Source organism: Colletotrichum tamarilloi, assembly GCF_030869305.1.
Source record: "Colletotrichum tamarilloi strain Tom-12 chromosome Unknown Scaffold_40.1, whole genome shotgun sequence".
In the NCBI taxonomy this organism is placed as follows: domain Eukaryota; kingdom Fungi; phylum Ascomycota; class Sordariomycetes; order Glomerellales; family Glomerellaceae; genus Colletotrichum; species Colletotrichum tamarilloi.
In genome coordinates, this window is record NW_026849423.1 from 151837 (window position 1) to 173773 (window position 21937).

The 21937-nt window shown below is 54.0% G+C and overlaps 6 protein-coding genes across 6 annotated transcripts; 2 read left to right on the forward strand and 4 right to left on the reverse strand.

Annotated features, from left to right (window-relative positions):
* Positions 1–1935: 1935 nt before the first annotated feature.
* CTAM01_09732 (uncharacterized protein) lies at positions 1936–3890 on the reverse strand (the record flags this gene model as incomplete). Its single annotated transcript, XM_060525748.1, has 4 exons — positions 1936–2036; positions 2182–3286; positions 3563–3751; positions 3828–3890. 4 exons carry the CDS (start codon positions 3888–3890, stop codon positions 1936–1938), a joined length of 1458 nt encoding a protein of 485 aa, XP_060379624.1.
* Positions 3891–4541: 651 nt separating this feature from the next.
* CTAM01_09733 (nuclear pore complex subunit Nup85) lies at positions 4542–7905 on the reverse strand (the record flags this gene model as incomplete). Its single annotated transcript, XM_060525749.1, has 2 exons — positions 4542–5456; positions 5509–7905. 2 exons carry the CDS (start codon positions 7903–7905, stop codon positions 4542–4544), a joined length of 3312 nt encoding a protein of 1103 aa, XP_060379625.1.
* Positions 7906–9894: 1989 nt separating this feature from the next.
* On the forward strand, positions 9895–11363 carry CTAM01_09734 (uncharacterized protein; the record flags this gene model as incomplete). The annotated part of the gene is made up of 4 exons (XM_060525750.1): positions 9895–9915; positions 10080–10209; positions 10308–11081; positions 11146–11363. 4 exons carry the CDS (start codon positions 9895–9897, stop codon positions 11361–11363), a joined length of 1143 nt encoding a protein of 380 aa, XP_060379626.1.
* Positions 11364–13199: 1836 nt separating this feature from the next.
* On the reverse strand, positions 13200–13757 carry CTAM01_09735 (uncharacterized protein; the record flags this gene model as incomplete). Its single annotated transcript, XM_060525751.1, has 1 exon — positions 13200–13757. One exon carries the CDS (start codon positions 13755–13757, stop codon positions 13200–13202), a length of 558 nt encoding a protein of 185 aa, XP_060379627.1.
* Positions 13758–18057: 4300 nt separating this feature from the next.
* Positions 18058–18369, forward strand: CTAM01_09736 (AN1-type zinc finger protein; the record flags this gene model as incomplete). Its single annotated transcript, XM_060525752.1, has 2 exons — positions 18058–18201; positions 18295–18369. The coding sequence occupies 2 exons, from the start codon at positions 18058–18060 to the stop codon at positions 18367–18369; spliced, it is 219 nt and encodes a 72-aa protein (XP_060379628.1).
* Positions 18370–19261: 892 nt separating this feature from the next.
* CTAM01_09737 (HhH-GPD superfamily base excision DNA repair protein) lies at positions 19262–21533 on the reverse strand (the record flags this gene model as incomplete). The annotated part of the gene is made up of 3 exons (XM_060525753.1): positions 19262–19285; positions 20019–20586; positions 20695–21533. The coding sequence occupies 3 exons, from the start codon at positions 21531–21533 to the stop codon at positions 19262–19264; spliced, it is 1431 nt and encodes a 476-aa protein (XP_060379629.1).
* Positions 21534–21937: the final 404 nt, after the last annotated feature.

The following is a 21937-nucleotide window of genomic DNA, read 5'->3' on the forward strand; positions in this document are numbered from 1 at the left end:
TCTATTTATTATCTTTATATAAGGTGGTATTAGCGAAAACCCCGGTCTTAAACCCTAGGGGCTCTCCGCCTTCATCACCTCCTTTGCTATTGCCTATGTCGTTCAATGGAAGCTCCGCGGAGTCAACATTCGAACACCTCCGGCGAGGTCTCTTCAATAGTGGGAATTGGGCACATAGAACGAACAAAGACATATACCTGGCATCAATATTGGTCACACCATGATTTTCGACTATGAAAATAGAAATCTCTCGCCATTTTGTATAATAAATCTCAAAAGCTCGAACACAGGTCAGACGTCTCAGCCCTCTCGCTTTCATAAAATCAAATAATCACACCAATCCAACACAAAGATCGTAAACATTGCATCAAGATGTCTGCTCGTTACGCGAGTGAAGCTGTCAGTCTAGAGCCACTGGCTCAAGCGTTGGCTTTTGCCTTTTCCAACGAGCGTGGACCAGGCAACGATGACCCCCGCATGGACTGGTTCCTGCAGTCTGTGGGCATTGCAACCTCAGGGCAAGAGATGGAAGGGGAGCAGACTCACATAAGTGGTAGCCTAAATCCCTCTGACATGACCAGTGAGAGTGTAGCGCACGGAGCTTGAAATAGCAGCGAAGCAGAAATCCATTACGATGGGACGCGCGCTTTGCTTATGGGCACGCGAAGCAGAACTCGAGGCTTGGCTTCACAATAATGAGTTTATGCCATGAATGCTACCAGGAGTTGATTATATGTTTGTTATGGCATGCATACAAGAATAACAGCTGACTGATTTAGGACAGCCCCTTAGTAATTTGTAAATCCCTCTTGATTATACGGTGAGGTAGTGGGCGACAGGAGTGTGTGTGCAAGTAGGTAAAAGTCCAGGGATCGTGTACCTAAGCTGAGCCAAGAGAATGCCAGCGAGATTGAATAGAGCTTTAATTGCTGATCAGACTTTACTTGATGAGCCGAATCGCCTGCGTCGTCTCCTGAGTCGTTTAGAGCCTTTCTCAGTAACTATAAAACCGCGATTTTCTTCCTCGTTGCGAAGCCTTTCGAGCAAAAGACCTTTCCAGCTTTGCCCCTCTTTTTGATCCATGAGCACATGTCTGAGTTCGCTTTGTCTAACGGGCAAGGGAATACGAGTCTTCAGGAAGTCGCGCAGAGCAAGATAGTCCTGGCGCCTCCGGCTTGCGAACTTGGCCAGGTGTTTCTCAAGACGAAGCAAATGGAGTCGGCGCTCATCCTCTTCCCTAGAGTTCGGAGTTAATCAGCTATCCTTCTCAAATTCCGTAATGGGGTGCGTGTTGTATCCATGGGGAAGGCACCTCTAATATATTGCACCCCCTCATGGATACAACACCCAGTGTCCCAAGCACTTACAGCTCAAGTGTGCCATATGCATCTGGTAGTCTCATCAGACCGTGGAGGTCCCGGATAGAATGCGCTTTCGCAAACACCAACCAGGATTGAAATCGAGGATGTGTCAAAATCCGCGCCACAGAGTTGAACTCGCCAGCAAGTTCTTCGTTTGGAATGGCTCTGTGTAAATTTATGTGGCAGGGAAGGCAAAGTTCCAGCAACTCGTTCATCTCTTTAATAGTGAATCGGTCGCGATCACGTTGACTTCTCGGAATGACATGGTGTCTTTGGACTTTGTGAGACTCCCGCTCACAGAGGTCACAAAACCCCCGTACGTTATGGCCTTCATCCAGATGTGAAACAAGTCCTCTCAGCCAGTAGAGCCAATCCCGGATATAGTTCACTTCATGATGGTGTTCAACTGTCTCCGTAGACAGTTCTTTTAGGATATCATCAAAATCCCGCAAGGCTTCCTTGGCTAGATTAGTAGGGCGACTTTGTTTCATTGCCTGGAAATTAGCATATTTCTCCCTGAGACGTTCTTCGGGGCCAGGTCCTCCTTCGCGAATTAGTTCTTTTATACGGCGTTCTAGCGTGCGAAACTCTGCAGCGCGACGTTCATCTGCCCGACGTGCTTTTTTGTGAGCGCGACGTTCTTCTTCGCGGAGTACTTCCACACGCCTTTCTGCACTGCGAAGTTTTTTGATGCGACGCTCCTCTGTGCGTAATTCTTGCTCTTTTATGTGGCGTTCCTCTGCGTGACGTTCTCTTCCCCGGCGTTCTTCTGAATACCGGTCTATTGCGCTACGCTCTCTCATATACTCTTTTATGTGACGTTGTTCTGTGAGACGTTGGTCTGCGGAAACGATGTCTGAATGACATCTTCGCCCTTCCTTGATGGTAGCATGCTCTTGCTCATTGATGTCCCGAGGCACCGGTTCCACAGGCTCCTGGAGCAGGACGTATAGCGCTTGCTGTCTGGACATTATCGTCATATCCTCTTGAACTGCTGGCTGGTGTTGGTCTGGATGTCGTTGCGTTGATGAGTCTCTGGACTCTGCTTCCCCGGGGCTGAGCCCGGGTGTATTCCTAGTCGGGACCCTCCTCTTACGCCTCTGGTGCGAGAGTCTATCGATGAGGGCGGCGGCCTCTGCCTGGGTGATAAATCCGGGTCCTGCGCGGGGGGAGAGAGCTGGGATATCTTCGGCTTTTGAGGCATTGGGTTCGTGGGGCCTCGAAGGCAGAGGTAGAATATCCTCATAAAGGTCTGGTGTTGGTTCGGGGTATACATTAGTACCGTATGTAGCGTCCCACTCAGAAGAAACGTAAGCGGATGATGAAGCGGTATCGTCAGCGGTGCTACGGGATGGCGCCGGAGCATCTGCTTCCTCTTCGCTGCCTGTCATCATGGTGATCTCAGGATCGCTCCTCTCGATATCTTCGAAAAAGTTTCCCCAGCTCCCAGTTCCCGATCTTGCAGCGCTCCTGGGCCCGCTGCTCCGAGATCTGGTTCTAGGAACCGCTCTGGTCCTTTCTTTCCCCCGTTTGCTGGTTGATATAGACGCCGCGTTCTGTCCATGTTGTGGATTTGACAAGACAGGTTGTTCTATCAAAACCTCGGGTGGCACCTCTTTTGCCCCCACCTCTTCTGAATTGTCGCCAACATTCTTTGACAGAGAAGTCTCCAGACCCAGCTCCAGGTTTCCCTCAACGACAGGATCGACGTTCGACCAATGTCCATCGCACGCGACCAGCCCCCCGTCGACAACGTGCCCAGAAGCTGGCGCACCCTGCTCCTGATGAAACCCGCCCCATTTCCCAGCCCTCGCCTGCGCAGTAAGCGAGTTGCGCTTCCACCGCGGCGCCGGTGCGCCAGCCCTCGGTCTCGACAGCAACTTCGGCTTGGGTGGCGGGTTCGGGTTCGGTGCGGGGCCTTGGACCTGTAACGCGTGAAAGGCGCCCCATTGCGCCGACGCCGGTGGTGAGGGGTTCCGTTTCGCGCTCTTGGCTTTTCCCGTTGACGATGGCGCTGTTGTCGCTTTTGATGATGATGATAATGATGATGATGATGTCGAGCCAGAAGCGTGCCCTTTCACTCCTGTTGGCGCGGGGCCCTTCTTGACGACCTTTGGGATTGGCCGGGCTTTGGCGATCTTGCTACCAAAGGAGCCCCAGGTTGACGGAGCCGTTGGCCTTTCCGGTGGTTGAAGAGATACCGCTTGAGACTCAGAAGCTCCAGCTTGGTTGACTCCTCCCTTGCTGTGCTCGACAATGACGGGGCCACTGCCAGGCAGCGTCAAGCGGGAGTGGTGCATGCCGTCTTCTGATGGACGAGGCGCCTCTGCACCACACAGGGAGCAGGAGCACGTGAAAAACCGGGCATACGTGCCATGATTTGATTGAATCTGGTGAGAATGTCAGTAACTGTTCCACTTTTACGTGCTTGAAGTTCCTCAATGGCTCAATATCAAACCAGCATACCTGTTCGACGCGTGCTAGGCTTCGTGACGTGATGGATCGGGCCACCGTTGACAAGATGTGCATCTTTACCGGATTGGCAGCGTTTCACAATGGAAAATGGCCGGCTGCATGCATTGAGAGACAGAGAAAATGAATGAGTCTCGGCGAAGTATCATGGCCGCCACGTGAGGTGTACAAGGATTTGGCTTGCTGAACGGTGTTCAATTGGTATTTCCTTATTCGCATGTCGTCGGTAAATCGTTGTTACAGTCAGTGGTCGTATTGCGCACGGTGTTGTACTGTGTTTGCCCTCAGGCATGAAGTTTTGCTCCTAGCCCCGACAACTTCGAATGACTGTATGGCCTCTATGAAGTTGGCAAGATCATGGACTACGATTTGGCTCAAGTCATTCCGACAAGTCTCATCCTACAGCATGGTTCTCATGGCTCTACTTGTCACCCGCTAGCCGCTGTACAAAGTGTAATCTTGAATTAAACAATCCAACAACGCGGGACACCCCGTCATCAAAGAGAAGTCGGCAACTTCTCAGGTGAACCAATGGTATTATACATCTGAAACTTTCTTGGGTGCCTTTCCATTTACAACGTCATCATCAAACTCCATCCTAATCCCATTCCCAAATGCCATCCCTTGCCTAACTGAGGACAACTACTACCGGTGAGGCAAAGTCCACTCGCGCTTGCGCTTGACACCCGCAACACGTCCAATGCGATCCTAGTACACGGGCGTATTGTCCGCGTCGGCCAGCCACAAGGTTGCCAAGTCTCTTGACAGGCCCAAGCGAAGTATACGAAGCACGTCGTCGGCCGACGCACCAGCCGTGAGTCCCGATCTCCAATCCCAGCCGCGCTTCGTTTTGGCGAGAGAAGAACCACTGCCGCTGCCACCGCTGATGGACCGGTGAAGCTGGCTGGCTAACATGGAGCTTCCGCTGAGCATGTAGCTTCCACTAAGCGAGCTGGTGCTCTTGCGCATCAAGTCTGCAGGCGTTGAGCCCTTCATGCCCGGCGTCGAGGCCAGAACAAGCTTGAAGAACTCGTCTGCTGCATTGAAGATAGTGGAGTTGACTGTTTGGATATCCTCAACGGCCTTGAGGAGCGTGTCCATCTGGTCGAGCGTGATGACCGAAGGGTTTTGGTTGACAAAGGGTAAAGCCTCGCCCAACAGAGCGAGGATGAAGTCCTCACTGACAACTGCGTCGCGGGTTTCGTCGTAAAGGCCTCCCCGAATGTTGTCATCTGAGCTAGCGATGACTGCAACAAGGGCGGAGGCGGCTTGCTTCCGGAGACTGGCAGACTTGTAAGGTGACATATCAGCAAGTCCATCAGTGTCACGAAGCTCGTAGAATTTCCGGAGCGTGGCGTAACCACTCAACATCCGCCCGAGGAGATTCGCTGCCTCGAGATCTTGTTTGGCATACTTTTCGAGCGTTTGACTGCGCTCGTTCAGAAGTCGGTAGAGGTGGTCGTCCAGATCGTTGGCTGGGGGATAGACCGTGGAGTGGAGCAAAGAGTACGACATAAGGAGGTTGAGCACCTCGCGGACCTTTCCGGGTCTATGAGCCAGAGCGTAGTACCAAAGAGCCTCTCCGTATCTGTGGGAGTCTTTGCCGAGAATATCTGCGTAGGTCTAGAAACGGTTAGCTTGGTGATAAGCACAGTTCGATGCGATCTGCACGTACCTCTGCGGTCTCTTCGGCATAGGAAATCATGCCGAGATCGTTCAGAATTCTCCAGACCTTATCCACAGTGGCTCCTTGTTCAGAATCAAGCTGGTCTAGGATATCCCGAAGCAATTCTCCGACCATATCCTCTGACTTCGCAGCCGAATCCATGCGACCAAGGACCTGTATCGCCATCTCCCAACCGCTGCGATCTTCCGAAAGACTCTCGATCCCGGCAAGTTCGCGCGCGTAATGTGTAAGCGTAGTGTCTTTGATGCCCTCCACATCATCGGCGGTCTGAGGAGCCACTCCCAACATCTCCAGATCCTCCATGTCCAGACTCTCCATCGTGATCAAGTTAGGCTGCTCGGGCTTAGGTAGCCACTGACCAAGCGAGGCAAGTTCTGCCACTGAAGAAGCAATGGGAAGCGACCATGCTCGAAGGATTCCGATGACAGCCGCGAAGTTTGACTCGAAAGCCGAAGCAATGGCAACTTCAACAGGGTTCATAGAGTTGAAGTGGAAGTCAGACTCAACCGCCGTGTGGAAAGCCAGCGACAGGCGTTCGAAATAGGTCTCCGGGGTAGAAGGCGTAGCTGTCATGCGGAGGCCGTGAGAGCGAGACATGCGCAGGCTCTTCTGCTGTCCTCTGCCTTCCTCCCACCATCCAAAGAGACCAATCGTGGCTTCACACCAGTCCTGCGCTGTATCCAGGATAGCCTCTGGTGTTCCCATGATAATCTGATAAATGGTCTGGAGATGTTCGTAGATGTCCCATGGAACCTGGCCTTCCGCTTTCCGCACAAGACCGGCCAAGGAGCCTCTTCCGTACGAGCTGTCGTCACTATCGCCAGCGAAGAGGTTCTTGTCCTTACCCTCCGCAAATCGCTGAAGCTTGTCCAAGGAGCCCTTCGTCTGGATGCGGTACAGCGTCCAATCGCTGCTGAAGATATCCCAGTTGCCCTTGGTGATTGGGCACATGTCGAGTGCCTCGCACGCAATGCCGACAGCACGTTGTAGGTTATCGAGAGCTTTGCCGGAGTAAGCGAAATCGGCCCTGGGTCCCTTCTTGACGGACTCCCACCCAGCATTCCTCAATAGCTTTGATGCAAGATCGACATTGCCACGGATGAGAGCGCTGCGAAGTGTCGGCCAGAAGAGACTATGGCAAGCTGGACTCGGCCTGTGATTCATGACAATCTCGAACTGCTCGGGGTAGATGTTGTGGTTTTCCTCGATCCATCGGAACAGAACGTAAGGCAGTGGCGGCGCTTCGGTATCGACAGTGCCTTGGTTAGCGAAACGAGTGTGGTGCATCTGAAGCACCAACTGGGCAACGTAGGCAGCCTTCGTGAACGGCTCACTTTCGGGACCGGGACCAATCTCGGCAATGTGCTCTCCCTCTGGCATAGGTAAACTGTCGGCAAAGTCATTCCAGAGGTCCACCAGAGGGTAAACAATATTGGCGAGCGAGACGTCTAGCTGATCGGGGTCCTCCTGCGCACCAATTCCTTCGTTGTAAAGCTGGTTGATCAAGTCTTCCGTCTTCAAGACAACGCCTGACGACTCGTTGATCTGAGCCATGCCCAGTTCCTTGTATAGATCCTTTGCGATTGCGGAGAACTTGAATTCTGTCCGTCTGTTGCCCGACGAGCGACGCATGGACGACGCACGGAAAATATCCTGAGCCTCCCTGCGCATTCGCTCCGTTGCCGCTGGCGTATTGAGCAGTAAAAGATCCGACTCCTCGCCGCCTATGCCGCCTTCGCCCTCGTCTGAGTAGGCCAGTTCATCGTCGTTACGGGCGCTGTGCCGCAAGTTCAAAAATATGTCGTCGTCATCCTGGACCTCTTCGTCGTCGGCCTCAGCGTCTCCGTCTTCCTCTCCAATATCGGCTTCGAGGTATCGCTCCATCTCCGCGTCGGCGGCATCGCGTTCGTCGTACTCCTCATCGTCCTCGTCTTCTTCCTCTTCCTCCGAGCTGTCGGGTATCATATACCTGCCAGTCCGGTTATCGTAGGTGACCTCGCTCTTTCCCGCGCCAAGTTCCCGGCTTAGTGCCGACGGCTGTCTCGTCGTAGGTTTGGCGCTCTGCAGAATCGACCGGCCAAGTGGTTGCGCTGAAGCAGAGTCGCTTCTGCCAAAGAGGTTCTTGCTGGGCCCATTTGAACTTACACCGCCGAAGCCAAAGGGCTTCTGCGCAGTGACTCCCTGCAACAAGGAGCTTCCGAGGTAGGACTCGGAGGGAGCACCTTGGGGTGTGAAGGAAGCAGCGGACGAGGGTGGAGGACCGGCTGGCGTGGTTGACGGGTTTTCGCCGAAGGGATAGTATGACTTCTTCTGTGGAGTCTGACCGGGCGTCGACGGCGGTGAGCTATCGAAGGTTGAGTCGTCGAAGGAGAATTTGTTAGGCATGATGTCGGTGATGGAGTGGGCGACCTCAGGTCACCCGGATGAGGCTAGTCGTCGCAAAGTTGTGTTGACCGGCGGGAGCGAAATTTCTAGGTGTTCGGCACTGCAGAAATTTGATGCGTCGCTGTCGTTTGATGTGCGAAAGTCGTCGAGGCTAATTGGGCTGACTGGCAGGTCGCAGGCGACAAGGCTGAAGAGCTGAGTTGTGGTGTTTGGCAGGACGCGCTTTTGCTCGATAATTTTTGGAGGTTCGCGATGCTTGGCCAGTCAACGCGGAAGAAGCCGACGTCTTGGCCCCACCACCGAGTCGCTCTGTGTTTTTAGGAGTGGCCCGAGCTCCCTGACCTAGTGCCGCTGACACACCTAACGGGGCTTCAAGATGTATGTACGTAGTATGTACTTTGTACCTTTGAAAAGAACCAAGATCCTGTTAAAGCTTCCCGGCGTTCAAACTTCTGAAGCAGTAACCAAACACGATTCCTTCGTCACCTTGTTGGAGAATAATTCTTTAAGGTTCAGACGTCTCCTCCACAGCCATGCGACTGTGATGCCATTGTGATGTCTCTTTTTCCGGGGTAAACACATACCATTGAAGCCACGTTGTTTCCCCTCTTTTGGCTGTCAACCTGGTCTTCCATCTCTTCCCATACTTTCTTTCCAATGGATCTTTTGATTATCTTTTACCTGAGAGGATTGTTCATCCATTCTTTTTGACTTGTATCTCTCTTCGTCGAGTCCCTGTCCGCGGGCAACTAGGAAGTGTTTTTTTTACCTTATCTAAGCCGTCCCGGAGCTCCCCTCGTCTTCCTCCGTGTTACGGCGTTCTAGCCCGGCATGCCGATTAGATAGGGTAGAGCTGCCAAAGGGAGTAAAGAAACTGCTTGAAACCTCCGGGCCCGGACATAAATCGGGCTCTGGACGTGCGGGCCCTAAGAAAAGCGCTGTACTCCTCAAGGCCATCTTGGCAACCACGGAAAGTCATCCCTCAGAAGGCGGGCGGGCAGGCTTGGCCAGATTCAATCGCCGATAGACTATGCCTGCAAAAGGGTGCATTAATAGCATCTCAAAAGCCTAACCCCGACGGCTTAAAGTTTTGGTGTATTGCGTCTTCAGACAACGATAGGCTGCAAGCCCGAAAGCGCGCCGGAAGAGAGGAGGAGGGGGAAACGTCTCAAAAAGGGCGGTCTTTTTCTTTGGTGAGGTGGAAGCGCTTGGAAGACCCAGATACGCAGCCTGCCCCCGCCACCCCCGGCTAGGTGCCCGTGCAAGCCGTGATTCGGCCTTCGTTCTCGGGAAGGGAACCAGTTACTGCGATTTCTGGATCTTGGTGTCCGTCGGAAAGGCATCCGTTGGTCTCGACTTCTTCTATCTGACTGTCACCGTACCGTGTACCTACCTAATCACAGGCAGCCAATTGGGACAACAGGAGAGGGACTTGCCAGTAGAGTTCCAGCCAACCAAATAACAGAATTCATCCCCAGAACCTCAATCGATCCAATGACGTACTCGTGTATTGCTGCTTGGGAATGCCCTTCCATCCGCCTCACCCAAGACTCGTACAAGTCACGGCTGGCGTCAGTAGTGTTTTATCCTCTACTTACCTGAGTACCTAGTCAATGACAAGCTGAACGCCTCCGCTTTTTCCAATTCGCGGTCGAGTAAAGGAAGAAGTGCACTCCAGTCTCCAGATAGAGATACGCACACAGAGGAAGAGAGGTACCTAACTCAAGTCTCAGTCCCCGAACCCCCGAGACTCACGGATACTTTCCCCTCCCGAGGGGAAGGTGGGGTTTGGAGATGGTGCCAAAAGACACCCGGCGGCAGTTCTCTCCCCCTCTGCCAGTGCCCAACCTGCATCTTGGACTTCCAGCTGCCAGCTCCTCCTTCCGACCTCGTTGGAATAAATACTCGTACCCTGCCCGGTTATAAGCTAAGCTTAGTGTGCCGATTTCCTCCTTCCATCAAGGTTCTCATCGACCATCATCACACAACATGTCTGCCACTGCAGGAAAGGTATGCCCAGTTCCCACTCCAAGCACTTTACATTACATCTGTATTCCCTGCTCTGCGATTTTCTCCCATCCATTGCGGGGTAGCTCGACGACCACGGAGACGACTGAGACGCGAGCCATCTTGACAACCCGAACCCATCCGCTGACCCAATTGATCATCTACAGACCATTACTTGCAAGGCCGCCGTCGCCTGGGAGGCCGGCCAGCCCTTGAGCATCGAGGATATCGAAGTTGCCCCGCCCAAGGCCCACGAGGTCCGTATCGAAATCTACCACACCGGTGTCTGCCACACAGGTACATTACAACCCCCGCCTGAGGTCTCGGATGAAGATCCGAAGACTGTTTACTACAACACCAGAAACTTCAGGACTGACACACTTTCCTCGGGACAGATGCCTACACTCTCTCCGGCAAGGACCCCGAGGGAGCCTTCCCCATCGTCCTCGGCCATGAGGGCGCCGGTATCGTCGAGTCCGTCGGCGAGGGCGTCACAAACGTGAAGGTCGGCGACCACGTCGTCGCCCTCTACACACCAGAGTGCCAGGAGTGCAAGTTCTGCAAGTCAGGCAAGACCAACCTGTGCGGCAAGATCCGCGCCACCCAGGGCAAGGGTGTCATGCCCGACGGCACCTCGCGCTTCAAGTGCAAGGGCAAGGACCTGCTTCACTTCATGGGCACCTCCACCTTCTCTCAGTTCACCGTCGTTGCCGACATCTCAGTCGTTGCCGTCCAGCAGGATGCTCCCATGGACCGCACTTGCTTGTTGGGCTGCGGTATCACCACCGGATACGGTGCTGCCAGAATTACCGCCAACGTCCAGGAGGGCGACAACGTTGCCGTCTTCGGTGCCGGCTGCGTCGGTCTCTCCGTCGTTCAGGGTGCCGTCGTGAACAAGGCTGGAAAGATTATTGTCGTCGACGTTAACCCCAACAAGGAGGAGTGGTCGAGAAAGTTCGGCGCGACGGATTTCGTCAACCCCACCAAGCTCGGAGACCAGTCTGTGGTCGACAAGCTCATTGAGCTTACCGACGGCGGCTGCGATTTCACCTTCGACTGCACTGGTAACGTCAGCGTCATGCGTGCTGCTCTCGAGGCTTGCCACAAGGGATGGGGACAGAGCATCATCATCGGTGTCGCTGCTGCTGGTCAGGAGATTGCCACCCGTCGTAAGTACCCCTCGCACAACCTTGTTGTAGTACGGCATCAGAAACTAACCACTTTCTCAAACAGCGTTCCAGCTCGTCACCGGTCGTGTCTGGAAGGGTTGCGCGTTCGGCGGTGTCAAGGGCCGCTCTCAGCTGCCCGGTCTCGTGCAGGACTATATCAAGGGCGACCTGAAGGTGGACGAGTTCATCACCCACAGGAAGACCTTGGGCGAGATGAACAACGCCTTTGAGACCATGAAGCAAGGCGACTGCATCAGAGCCGTGGTCGACATGCGCAAGTAAGCTTAACACAATATACCACGGGCTTCTGGTTGCGCGACCGTCTCGGTGCGTCTTCTGAAATACAAAAAATACTGATAGTTTAATACAAAAAAAAAGTGAAATCGATATCCCAGTACCGCCTCGCGAATCCAAACTGTGAAGCCAGGTGGGCGGGCTTGTGATGATGGTTTGGTCCTGGGTCGTCGGCGACGAGGTGGAACCGTTCAGCCTGTCCGTACGCGCAATGTCGCGATATATGTCGATAGCAAAATGCTCACACCATGTCGTCAAGATTCCATGTCCTTATTCACCAGTGATCTTTTGTGACCTTAGTTCGTGTATTTTCCTCAGGTGGTCTTCCATTGGGATTCTAGACCATCCGCTTGTACAATTCCGGGGACCCGCGGCGGTGATATCCGGCGGCGCGCGGCCCCCATAGTAGACAGTCCCAAAAGTCCGGGCCTGTGCCGCCCCCTACTCACCCTGCATGTTCCGGGGCGGGCACATATTCCTTCCACCTCTGTGTTAGTACGGAATAGATCTGGGTCTACCTCGACTGCTAGGTGGAATCAGCACTAGCTACCAAAATCGTAGGAATCCTGTAATTATCGGATGAGGAGGAGGATGGCCGGTTGATTGACGAATGATCCAGCAGGGTTGATTCATCATCTGGCAGGTTCTGTTAGCAAAAGACCTAAGGGAGAGCATGCTAGATGCACGCTGTCCGCCACGGAAGCTTATCTCGCCGCTTTTGAGAGAAGATTCAGGTATCCTGGATGCTTCTTCGGAGCAGTTTCAAGCCAAATTACTCCGTACAGCAGCTCTTTCTCCCGTCTCTTTCGTCCTGTCACCATGGGGTGGTGGACCAATGATAGTGAACAACAAGTTTGTGAGAATGGGGTGCGGTATACCCGTCTAACACCATTGGATCGCAATACATGTACGAATACGTCTTTGTCTCAATGACTATCTCGCGGATCGGACTGAGACATCTGTTCTCTATCATGAGTATGAGGCCTCTTGCTACCGTCCAGCTTGCGGTCGTACTACATCCTAACCATCAATTACACTTTATCTGAAAGGGCCGCATTATTCATTGCCCGGCCGTCTTTGAGCGAGATTGTCCGATGTCCGCGCCACATGTCTCGGAGATGTGCGGACACTGCTGAGGCTTCTATTTGACAATTTGACTGCAGGCCTAGCTAGACTGTTGTAAAGCCGCGGTGACGATACACCTGCTCATTTCTCATCAACCGGTGGCATGCCTGCTGTCTACTGTTTTCTTCCTCGGGCTGCTTCTTTGGGGATGAGACGGATGTCAAGCCACAGACCCCAAATAGTTATATTGGTTGAGGAGGAGTGGGACTGGGGAATCGGACGATTTTTTGGCAGAGCGAGCCGGGGGTGGTAAATAGAATGAACCGTGGGGAATCGCACGGGAAACAACATCAAAACCGTCCGGTTCACCGTTTGGCTCGTAATTTTAGGAAATAGTCGTGACTGGGGGAGGCCGAGGACAGTAGGGGTTCCCCCCCATTGTAAATCAAGATCCGAGTGCATTGATGGCTAATTTTGATGGGCAATCAAGGCTAGACTAGCAATCTCGACGTCCGGCGTAGCATCGACTAACACTGTTGGGGGACAACCCAGAAGGCAAGTTAGAGAGGGAAGCATGTCCCCGTAGAAGGTATTAGGAGGCGGTGTAAATAAACACAGGACTGCTCCATAAATGAGGATTCCCTCAATCGGATGTTGAGCAAAGGATTGTGTAACTCACATTTTTGACACATGTCTAAAGGCACCCGGCGTTTCACTTCTGAGGGTTTTGCGGAATGCGAGAAATGACACCGAGGGCGGTTAAGCCAGAGATTTTGAGTTGACTTTTGCCAACGCACATGTGCTCTCCATTGCCATCCGAACCGTAGGATTCAAGATCCAGCGATTGCTCCAGCGATCCATCAGCGGGCGGGCCTCAAATGGTTGGGTGCGGGCCTGCTGGCTCGAAATGCAAGGCGGTCTCGGACCCTCGACAACTCTGCGAAGTAGGCGGTTATTACTCGATGATGCGAGGTTGGCTGGTCTCGTGAACAGGCGAGGCCACCTCAGGATGCGATTCCCCCTCAGGGATGATAAGATAAGACGAGCCAGACATGGGGTAGGTAAGTCAACAACCGGATCGCAAGGATCGTCTTGTCGGGGCATTCGTATCCTTTGATTCATCCCCTCTTCGAGAACAACACCGGACACGAGATAATGACCGTGGATATCCCGTGTTCGGTATGCGGGTACGACGAACGAGGACGGACAACGTTGAGCCGCGTTTGTCGACGGGCAGGCAGTTTGTCCCAGATATACACCTTTCCCGTGATATCTCGGCCAGCTCGCTGCATCGAAGATAGTCCTCCTGGAGGACATGCTAAAAGCCAATGGCGCCGCTCCCAAGCGCCTGGATGCAGTGGCTGCAGGAAGCCAGCTCCAATACGGGAGGAGGTCGGGTTGCACGGCGCTAGGCTAGGCGGCACTGCTTGGGGTGACCTGTAGCTAACCATTCGGTGCCGCATCTGCTATTGTAGGGCACCTTTCCCTTCCACCTGTCAGAACTCAACTTGTGGCTGTGGAATATCAGGCTAGCCAAAGACAAGGTGCGATTCGGCATGCAGAGATATGTTGTTGTGACTTGATGGACAGCCAGCCGAGCATCTCCGGAGCCGAGCTATGGCGACAAAGGACAAAGTCTTTGCTCCGTCTGAGTTGACCGCACCGCTCGGCCTAACCGTGTAGACTTCTCACTTGCTGTTCCACTACTTCTCAACTGATGATGGCCGTTGCAGGTCCACGCGGGGATCTCGGAAAGTTGATGTTGCGGGATAAGCTAAGGTCACAGCACTGGCATCTTTTGGGTTCGGAACCGAAGAAAGCCCCCCAGAAGGTCATTGCGTGCGGTGCGGAAGCCCCGAGACGCTTGGGGACGGTCCTCTTGGGAGAAAGTAAAGACGAGGTTATTCCTTGCAACTATCCAGAGCAATGACTTCGGGCCGGTAAGGGACGATAGGATGCTTGTCCTTTGATTAAGATAACTTTGCCATGGCTCATCTTGAATCTACCAGCGCCTCGTTTGCACCTCATTCATCAAAGTTGAACCAGTGTTGGAGCGCATGGGACGGCTGCGTGGTGCAGGTTCAAACGAATTTCCAGCGGCCGAGGCGAGCTTCACTGGCTTGACGGAGTATCGAAGTAGCATCGAGGAAACTGTCTACTGCTAATCTATTAGCTTCAATCTATTAGCTTCGGAACGTTGCGGCAGTTATTCGGTACCTCATGCGGGGGATGCCGTTGGCGAGAGCGAACAAGGGCCAGCGACAATGATGGCTTGTGACAGGCAACTGCGATGCGATTGGAAGGCAGTACCAAGTCAGTCGCCCTCCCATCTCTCACCAGCCATCTCGGTCCTTGGTTACGAACTGGTGCAGAGGGAACTAGGATGCCTCCTGCAACTCGGGCTCCAGCACAAGCCATGATCCATGAGGCCATGCTGCCACTAGCGACTGTTGCCATGCCGTGACATGCACTGCCATGTACTGCACGAGAAACAGAGCGAACGACCTGAGCTTGTCTGCCATTGACAATTGCTCGAGATGAGGAGGATTGGCCTGCTTGGTTCGGACAGGTTGAAAGTTGGATTAGGCTGCTGAGTTTGGCGGCACATGGCTTCGGTACCCGTCCATCGGCAATCCTTGGACAGCCCGAGGAAATGGCGGGAGGGGTGAAGTCGGCGATGTATCGGTAGATGGAAGGTCGGTGACCGGCCCCGATGCAACGGCGAGAAGTGTATCTTGGAGGTTGAAGTACATACCATATGTGGGCATTAGAAGTGCGGAGAGGAAACTGGAGTTGATGATTGAGACAAGGCAAGATCAGGTACCTACGCACCTTAGGAAAGTAGGCAGGTAGGTACCTTTGGCAATTGTGATTTTGACGGCAGTTGCGCGGATGGGAGTTTCATTTTGGTTCTTCGGAAACTTCTCAGCTCCTTCCTTCCTTTTCTTCCTGCGACGATCCTACTCAGTTGACTTGTTTATTCGTCAGGTGCAATTCACCATTCATCTTCCACAAGTAATTTGTCCAATGCAGTGTGGAAGGCAAGGTAGTTGAGCAACATCCTTCTTGACTCGCTCGGAGCATCTGCTGTACTGTAGTGCGTGAGTACCTGAGGTAAATAGTCAGGTAGGTAGTCTAACATGAAGGTAGGCCGATCTACATCTCGACTTCTGCACCGTTCAACTTAGGTACGGAGTATTCACATCTGCCTTCACCGCGTTGCATCTACCTGACTCAGTTCCAGGAATTTTTTCGAATCACACCCTCCTGCGGTCTGCTTTGCGTCGTTGGCAAGCCCGCATGGATCGAATCCCGTCGTCTTGCTGCCACTAGCATTCAGAAAGTCACCTCATTTCCTCCATCACCAAACCACCGCTGACGTATATCACATTGCGCATCCTTGCCTTGAGGATCGAGGCACTCACAGCACTACCTTACGGATACGCTGCCGGTATTCGGATACCTTGCGCAATTTCAGCACCCTCGTTCCTATTCAGTCTCACCAGTGAACCCTCGTCAGCCACCGCCCCATGTTACTTTCGTCTCCAACGCCATCATCCATGGCATTGGCAGCACTGATCGATAATCTCGACAAGCCATCTTAGGCTGTTCCGGGGCTGATCCGTCTGGAGTGATCCATTGACTCGGGACAAGCAGCCACCGGAGCCATGACTTATACGAATGCCCGACGGAACGAGAGACACACGAGAGGCGCGAGGCCCAGTCCGATCCAGTACAATCCAGTCTACACAATAATTAATCATCCCGACGTACATTCACCGCTTTCGGAGCCTCACAAACCGTCAACCAGTGTCATCGGCATTGTCCTGGCGCCCATTTGACACAAATCAGCACTGCCAATTACAGTTTTGGAGTGCCAGGACCAGCGCCAGCGTCATTACAGTACCGGTTCCCGAGCCATCAGCGTCAGCGTCAGCGTCAGGCGCCAGCCTCTCTTCTCCAATCCAGTAATCCCGAGGCTCAAAGCCACCAGAGCGACGCCTCTCCCTCTCTCTCTCGTTTCGCCCACCCTTAAACACGACCCTGACTCCATCGTCCCCATCAGCGCTGTCTCGACCCCCGCCCCATCGGATCTACCAACCTACGGCTGACTACACCCACTACTGAGTCCTGACCACGGACCAACGATGACCTTCCTTCGGTTATACGGATGGTACCTGGGTACCTCGGACGCACACGTACGCTGTTCACTGCCTGTTCTCTTTGCAGCAGGGAAACGCCCACTGTTCCGGCTGAACAAAGAACAGGGAACCTCGCCTTTGGTGAGTCGAGCCTCTCTTTCTTGTTGTACGGATACCCCCTACCCTGGATTTTCTGGTATTTCACTTGACCTCTCACACCCATATGGCTGTGCACCGATATCCGCCGCTTCCACTGCAACTGGAGCCGCTGCAACTGGAGGAGCCAGTACCCTTCCCAACGCATCACTTGACGAGTTGTCGTCAGTGTATCCGTACTCCGTACGCATACGCAGTAATAGTCTGCTGGGCTGGCTGGGGGCCCAACATCTGGCCCAAGTTTACGGACACGGCATCTCTGCTACGACCTCGAGTTCCATATCTCGTGCAAGGCCAAGTACGGATACCTCCTCTCGTCGTTGTTCCATTGGATTCTGCATGCGCAAACGGAAACGGCTACCTTAGCACTCTGCGTGGCATGGATAGCACTGGGGACACCGTGGACACCGTGGACCGCAGAATGGTCTGGCCGTGCATTGCATGGCAGCGCATCGGAGCGCACCTCAGCAGATGTCCATCTAGCGCGGATGAGTGCTTCCACTTGTCTAGCTGAGGAAGAGGAGGGAAGAGTGAGGAGGAGGGCCATGAGGTGTGTTTGCGTGTGTGGTGTTGTGGTCACACCCCCCACCGTCCAAACTGAAGACTTCAGAGTAACTCTCGCTCACTCCCGCAGCCACAAGCTCTCTCTTCCCGGCCGTGGAGTTGTAAAGTCCACCCAAGAGTGGCAGACTAACAGGCTGAAAGTGGTGAGGTAAGCCGCCTGGGAACGCCTCGCCTCGTTGCTTGGGTCTCCGTTTTAATCAATCCTGCATTGGCGCCTCCGATGAAGTGTGCCCTGCATGTCTATTTTCCCAATAAATAACAACATAATCCACCCCCCTCCCCAGACCAGACCCAAAGCTCCACCAGCCACCCTGTCCCCTGCTCCACGTCTGTTGTTCCTTGTCTTGTCTTTGGTTGTCATTGTGAGCGCTTCTCCCGCCTTCGACCTGGCGCCTGGCTTGCCCGGTTGGACCTGGACCCGGTCCTGCCTCTCTGCTTATTAGATCATCATTGACCGACTGACACAATTCGCCTCCAGTCTTCTTCTAATACTTCTACTCTCACTCATCACCTCTGATTCACTTTTTCCTTCTCTCCTTCTTTTCCTTCTTCTCTCTCTCACGTCTCCCTCATCCCACTTCGGTCTCTTCACACCTCCCGCCTCGCCACGCAAGCTGCTGGACCCCAACGAGTCATCCTCTGCGATCAAGTACGATCTCGTCTCTCGACGTCGCAGTCTACAAACCCAACCAACGTCGCTCTCAGACGAGGGCACCCGTAACCAAATCGTCTTCCCCCCAAAACAACTACCAATCATGCCTCAGAAGAAGATCCGCTGCACCTTTAAGGAGTGCAAGGATGCTGCTCAACGTATCGTTGGCGACTGCGGATTCTGCAACGGCCACTTCTGTGGCAAGCACCGCCTCTTAGAGGACCACAAGTGCGACGGCTTGGAAGACGTAAGTTTTACTTCCGGGCTACCATTCTCATGGTTATTAGGACTCGGTACTGTGTTGCAAGATGAAGGACTCATTTGCTAACTTACTGCTCAGTGCAAGAAGCAATCACATGAGCGGAATGCAGCACAACTCGAGAGCGAGCGCACGCAAGTTATCCGTGGGGTATAATCGGATCGACAACATCGAGACCGATCCTGATCGCATTCCGCCATGGCGCTCGCGTAGTCAAACACACATACACATGGCGAGGTGCCACGAGCTATCCCACAAGGCCGGATACAGCGTGGATTGCACCACACCAAGAGCTGTCAAGCCAGTCCGGGGCGCAAGGCTCACATCCTTATCGCACGTCCTACTCATATCTTTGGACCTCTGCACGACGCATGGATCAGTTATTTTCGACACAGTTATTTGCGAGATTTCGCAGCTCGCATTCATAATGCTGCAGCGGTAGCGACGGCGGCGACAACAGCGTTTCTGTTTGGTCTCCGCGTGATTTGCACGATTCAGAGCGGCATCCCGTCCGAATCCTTACACCAATGATGTGTATCATACTTCGGCTTAGGATAGTTCGGCTTCATACTTCTTCCGCAAGGCGTACCGGCGTATAGTTGATTTGGAGCGGCCGCCAAGGAGAATTTGGCCATCAAATTTTGACAATATTTCAAACCATCATTTTACTCAGTTTTGATCACTGCTCGACTCCATGTTCACTACCGTTTGACAAATGCATATTTCATGACTAACAAACCTCACTTTGAACTATGATGTTCCACACCATGCCACACGCTGCGTCAGTGGCAGTGGCCGTTCCGGCAGCGGAGTAGCCGCGAGTCGCCGGGGCCAGTTCGGAGAGTTATCCGCCTTTTCAGCCGAATGAAACCACGGACGAACATTGCAAAGTGCGTCAGAACTTTGACCCTTTTTTCTCTCTCACTCTGTCACCTCCTTGTTCCAGAACATCCATCAAAGGAGAGGCGGAGGAAGAGGGGGCGCCCGGCGGGCAAAGACAATTCTGTTTTTCCCTTAGGCCCCCCTGCAAGCCGTGGCACGCCGTGCTTCATATGGCCGCTTTCGTCGTCCTCTGACCTCGCGAGTCAGCCACAACTCTCTCCGCCATCCCCATCCTCATCCCCCTCCGCCCACGCCGATTTTCCACACGTCACGAAAAGCTACTTTCTGATTGAAGTGGACGACAATGACGGCACCAGTGAACCACGGGTCCACGGGGGATCAGAGCACGGGCGCCCACTACATACAACGGGGCGAATACCGATTATCCCGGCCTATCTCCGATATCGTATCTCACACAGTCGCAATCGCCCCCATCGTTCTGCTACCGTCTTTCATCTTCTCTCAACGCAGTCGTCTGCCCGGACCAGCTGACAACTCACCACAACACAGTACACACAGTGTCGGGAACGACCGGCAGGCACGGCAATGACTCTTCAACTCCCTTTTCCGCAGGGCCACCTCAAAATTCGGAATTCCTCCGAGTTTGTTCGGGTCCCCCGCTTCTCCACCGACCCCCGAGAACGAGACAAGTAGGACCCCGGTCATTCCGCTGGTTCACTGGTCGCGTGGTCGATTTGTCGTTGCCGGCGGACGGCACGTCATTTCTGCGATTTCCGCCCGCCCCTGGCGTTGATGTTGCACATTCCCGTCTCCGTACGGGACAGCGCACAAGTAACAGTCATGCCGGTATGGGCCAATTGCTTCATTTACGACAAGTGTTGTACAATAGGCAGGGTTCTATTTACACCCAACTACCTGGATAGGCCACTTCTGCGACTTCTTCGCGGTGCATCCGTACTCACAACTGCATCCGGTTCATCACCAACCGCCGGCTCCGATGCCGGCTCCGGCTGCTCCGTCCTTTGATTCACAACCGCATCACGCACAACTTGCTCCTCCTTGACAACCTCTTCCGTCTTGATGACCACGTCCCCATCTTCCTCCTCCTTCACCTCGACCTTAATCTCCCTCATCTTACGCCCCTCATTCACCTTCTTCCTCTCCGCCGCCTTACACAACCCGCCCAACCCGAGCTCGCAATCGCCGCACTTGCGCCCGACAGGCAAGCAGACCGTCTGGCCGAACCCGACGAGCAGCCAGTTGATCTCGCGCCACTTGTCCTTGGGCAGCCAGCTCTGCAGCGCGTGCCGCGTCGCCTCGGGCTGCGTGGTCTTGTGCCAGCCCCAGAGGTTCGTGATGCGGTGCACGTGTACGTCCACGCCGATGCCCTCGGTGCGGTCCCAGGCCGCGGACAGGCAGAGGTAGGCCATCTTGGGGCCTACGCCGGGTAGAGAGGTGAGACCTTCGATCGTGTCGGGGATATCGCTGTTGAATTTGTCGCGGAGGATGATGGCTGCTGCTTTGATGAACCTAGGACATCCAACGTTAGCATTTTCGGTGTTCTGCCACATACACCCGGATCGAATGCAATCGCTCCCCGTGTGCCATCCATCATCGGAAAGAAAGGGAACAACATACTTTGTCTTATTGTTATGAAACCCCACCGCCCAAATCAACTCATTCAACAGCGCAGGTTCCACAGCCAGCACATTCTCCAAACACAATCCCCCCTCCGCGCCCTCCTCGTGCGGCGGCAACTCCGTCATCAACCTCTTCATCGCCACCGCGTTAACCGTGTCTTTCGTCTGGCTCGAGAGCATGAGCGCAATCAAGATATGGAAGCGCCGGTCGCGTTCCGAGGCGTCGGGGTGGAAGAGGCGTTCGCAGCCCATTGTGTCGACGGCGGCGTTGCGCGCTGCGCCGTGGAGGCGCATTTCTTTTACGGCGTTGTAGATTTGCAACCAGTCTGTTGGGGGTTCGATGTGTGTTGCGGAGGAAGAAGGGGATGTGCCGCGGATCGTGCGTGCTGGTTTACGGGTTTTGCGGGCTTTTGGAGGAGATGGTGGTGATGTGGCGTCGGTTTCGATATGTTCGGTTTTGATTCTGGTTCGTGATTTTGATGTCGTTCTTGGTGGTGGTGGTGGTGGCGGTGGTGCTGCTGCTGCTGTGCCTGTGGCACTTTCACTCTCCTCGCCTTGTACTTCCTCCTCTTTGACAACCCGTCTCCGTTTCCTGCTCCGCGGATCGGGAACCGCATCTTCAATGTCGGCGACGCCTAGGACTATATCGTGGAGCGCGGCTTCCGTGGCTGTCGCCTTAGAATCCCCCGTAGAGGTCGTTGAACTCGATGCGTATGCGAACCGCGCGAGCGAAGATCTCGTCGTGCGGCGGGTCTGTGGCGGCGGCGGCGGCGGCGATGATGCCGCCATCTTGTTGAAGAGCGCCGACGTCTCTTTTGCTAGTTTCGAGGTCTTCATTGTGAAGTGAGGTGCGCTATCCTATGCTTTCGACTCATAGCGCTGCGATAGCGACCATTGACAAGTTTAAAACAAGATATCTGGAAGCATTAAGAAGAAGCCCTTCCTGTCCTTGGCTGATGTATCCGTAGGTCTGACGAACGAGAGGTAGTTTGTCAAAGAAATGGCAAGCTCCCGTCGACAAACGACGCAATTGACTTTGGCAACCCCCCCTACAACGCGCCCAACGCGCCGTCGGCGTAATCGTAAACCCATTGGTCCTCGACTTCCCGTCCCGCCCACGGACCACTTGTGTGGCTTGTGAAATAAGAGCCGGGGGGGGGGGGAGGGACGGAAGAGGGGGGGGTGCAAGACCCCTGTGGACACCATGCCTGGTCCAAGCCTAGTGCCGCCCGGATAGCCGG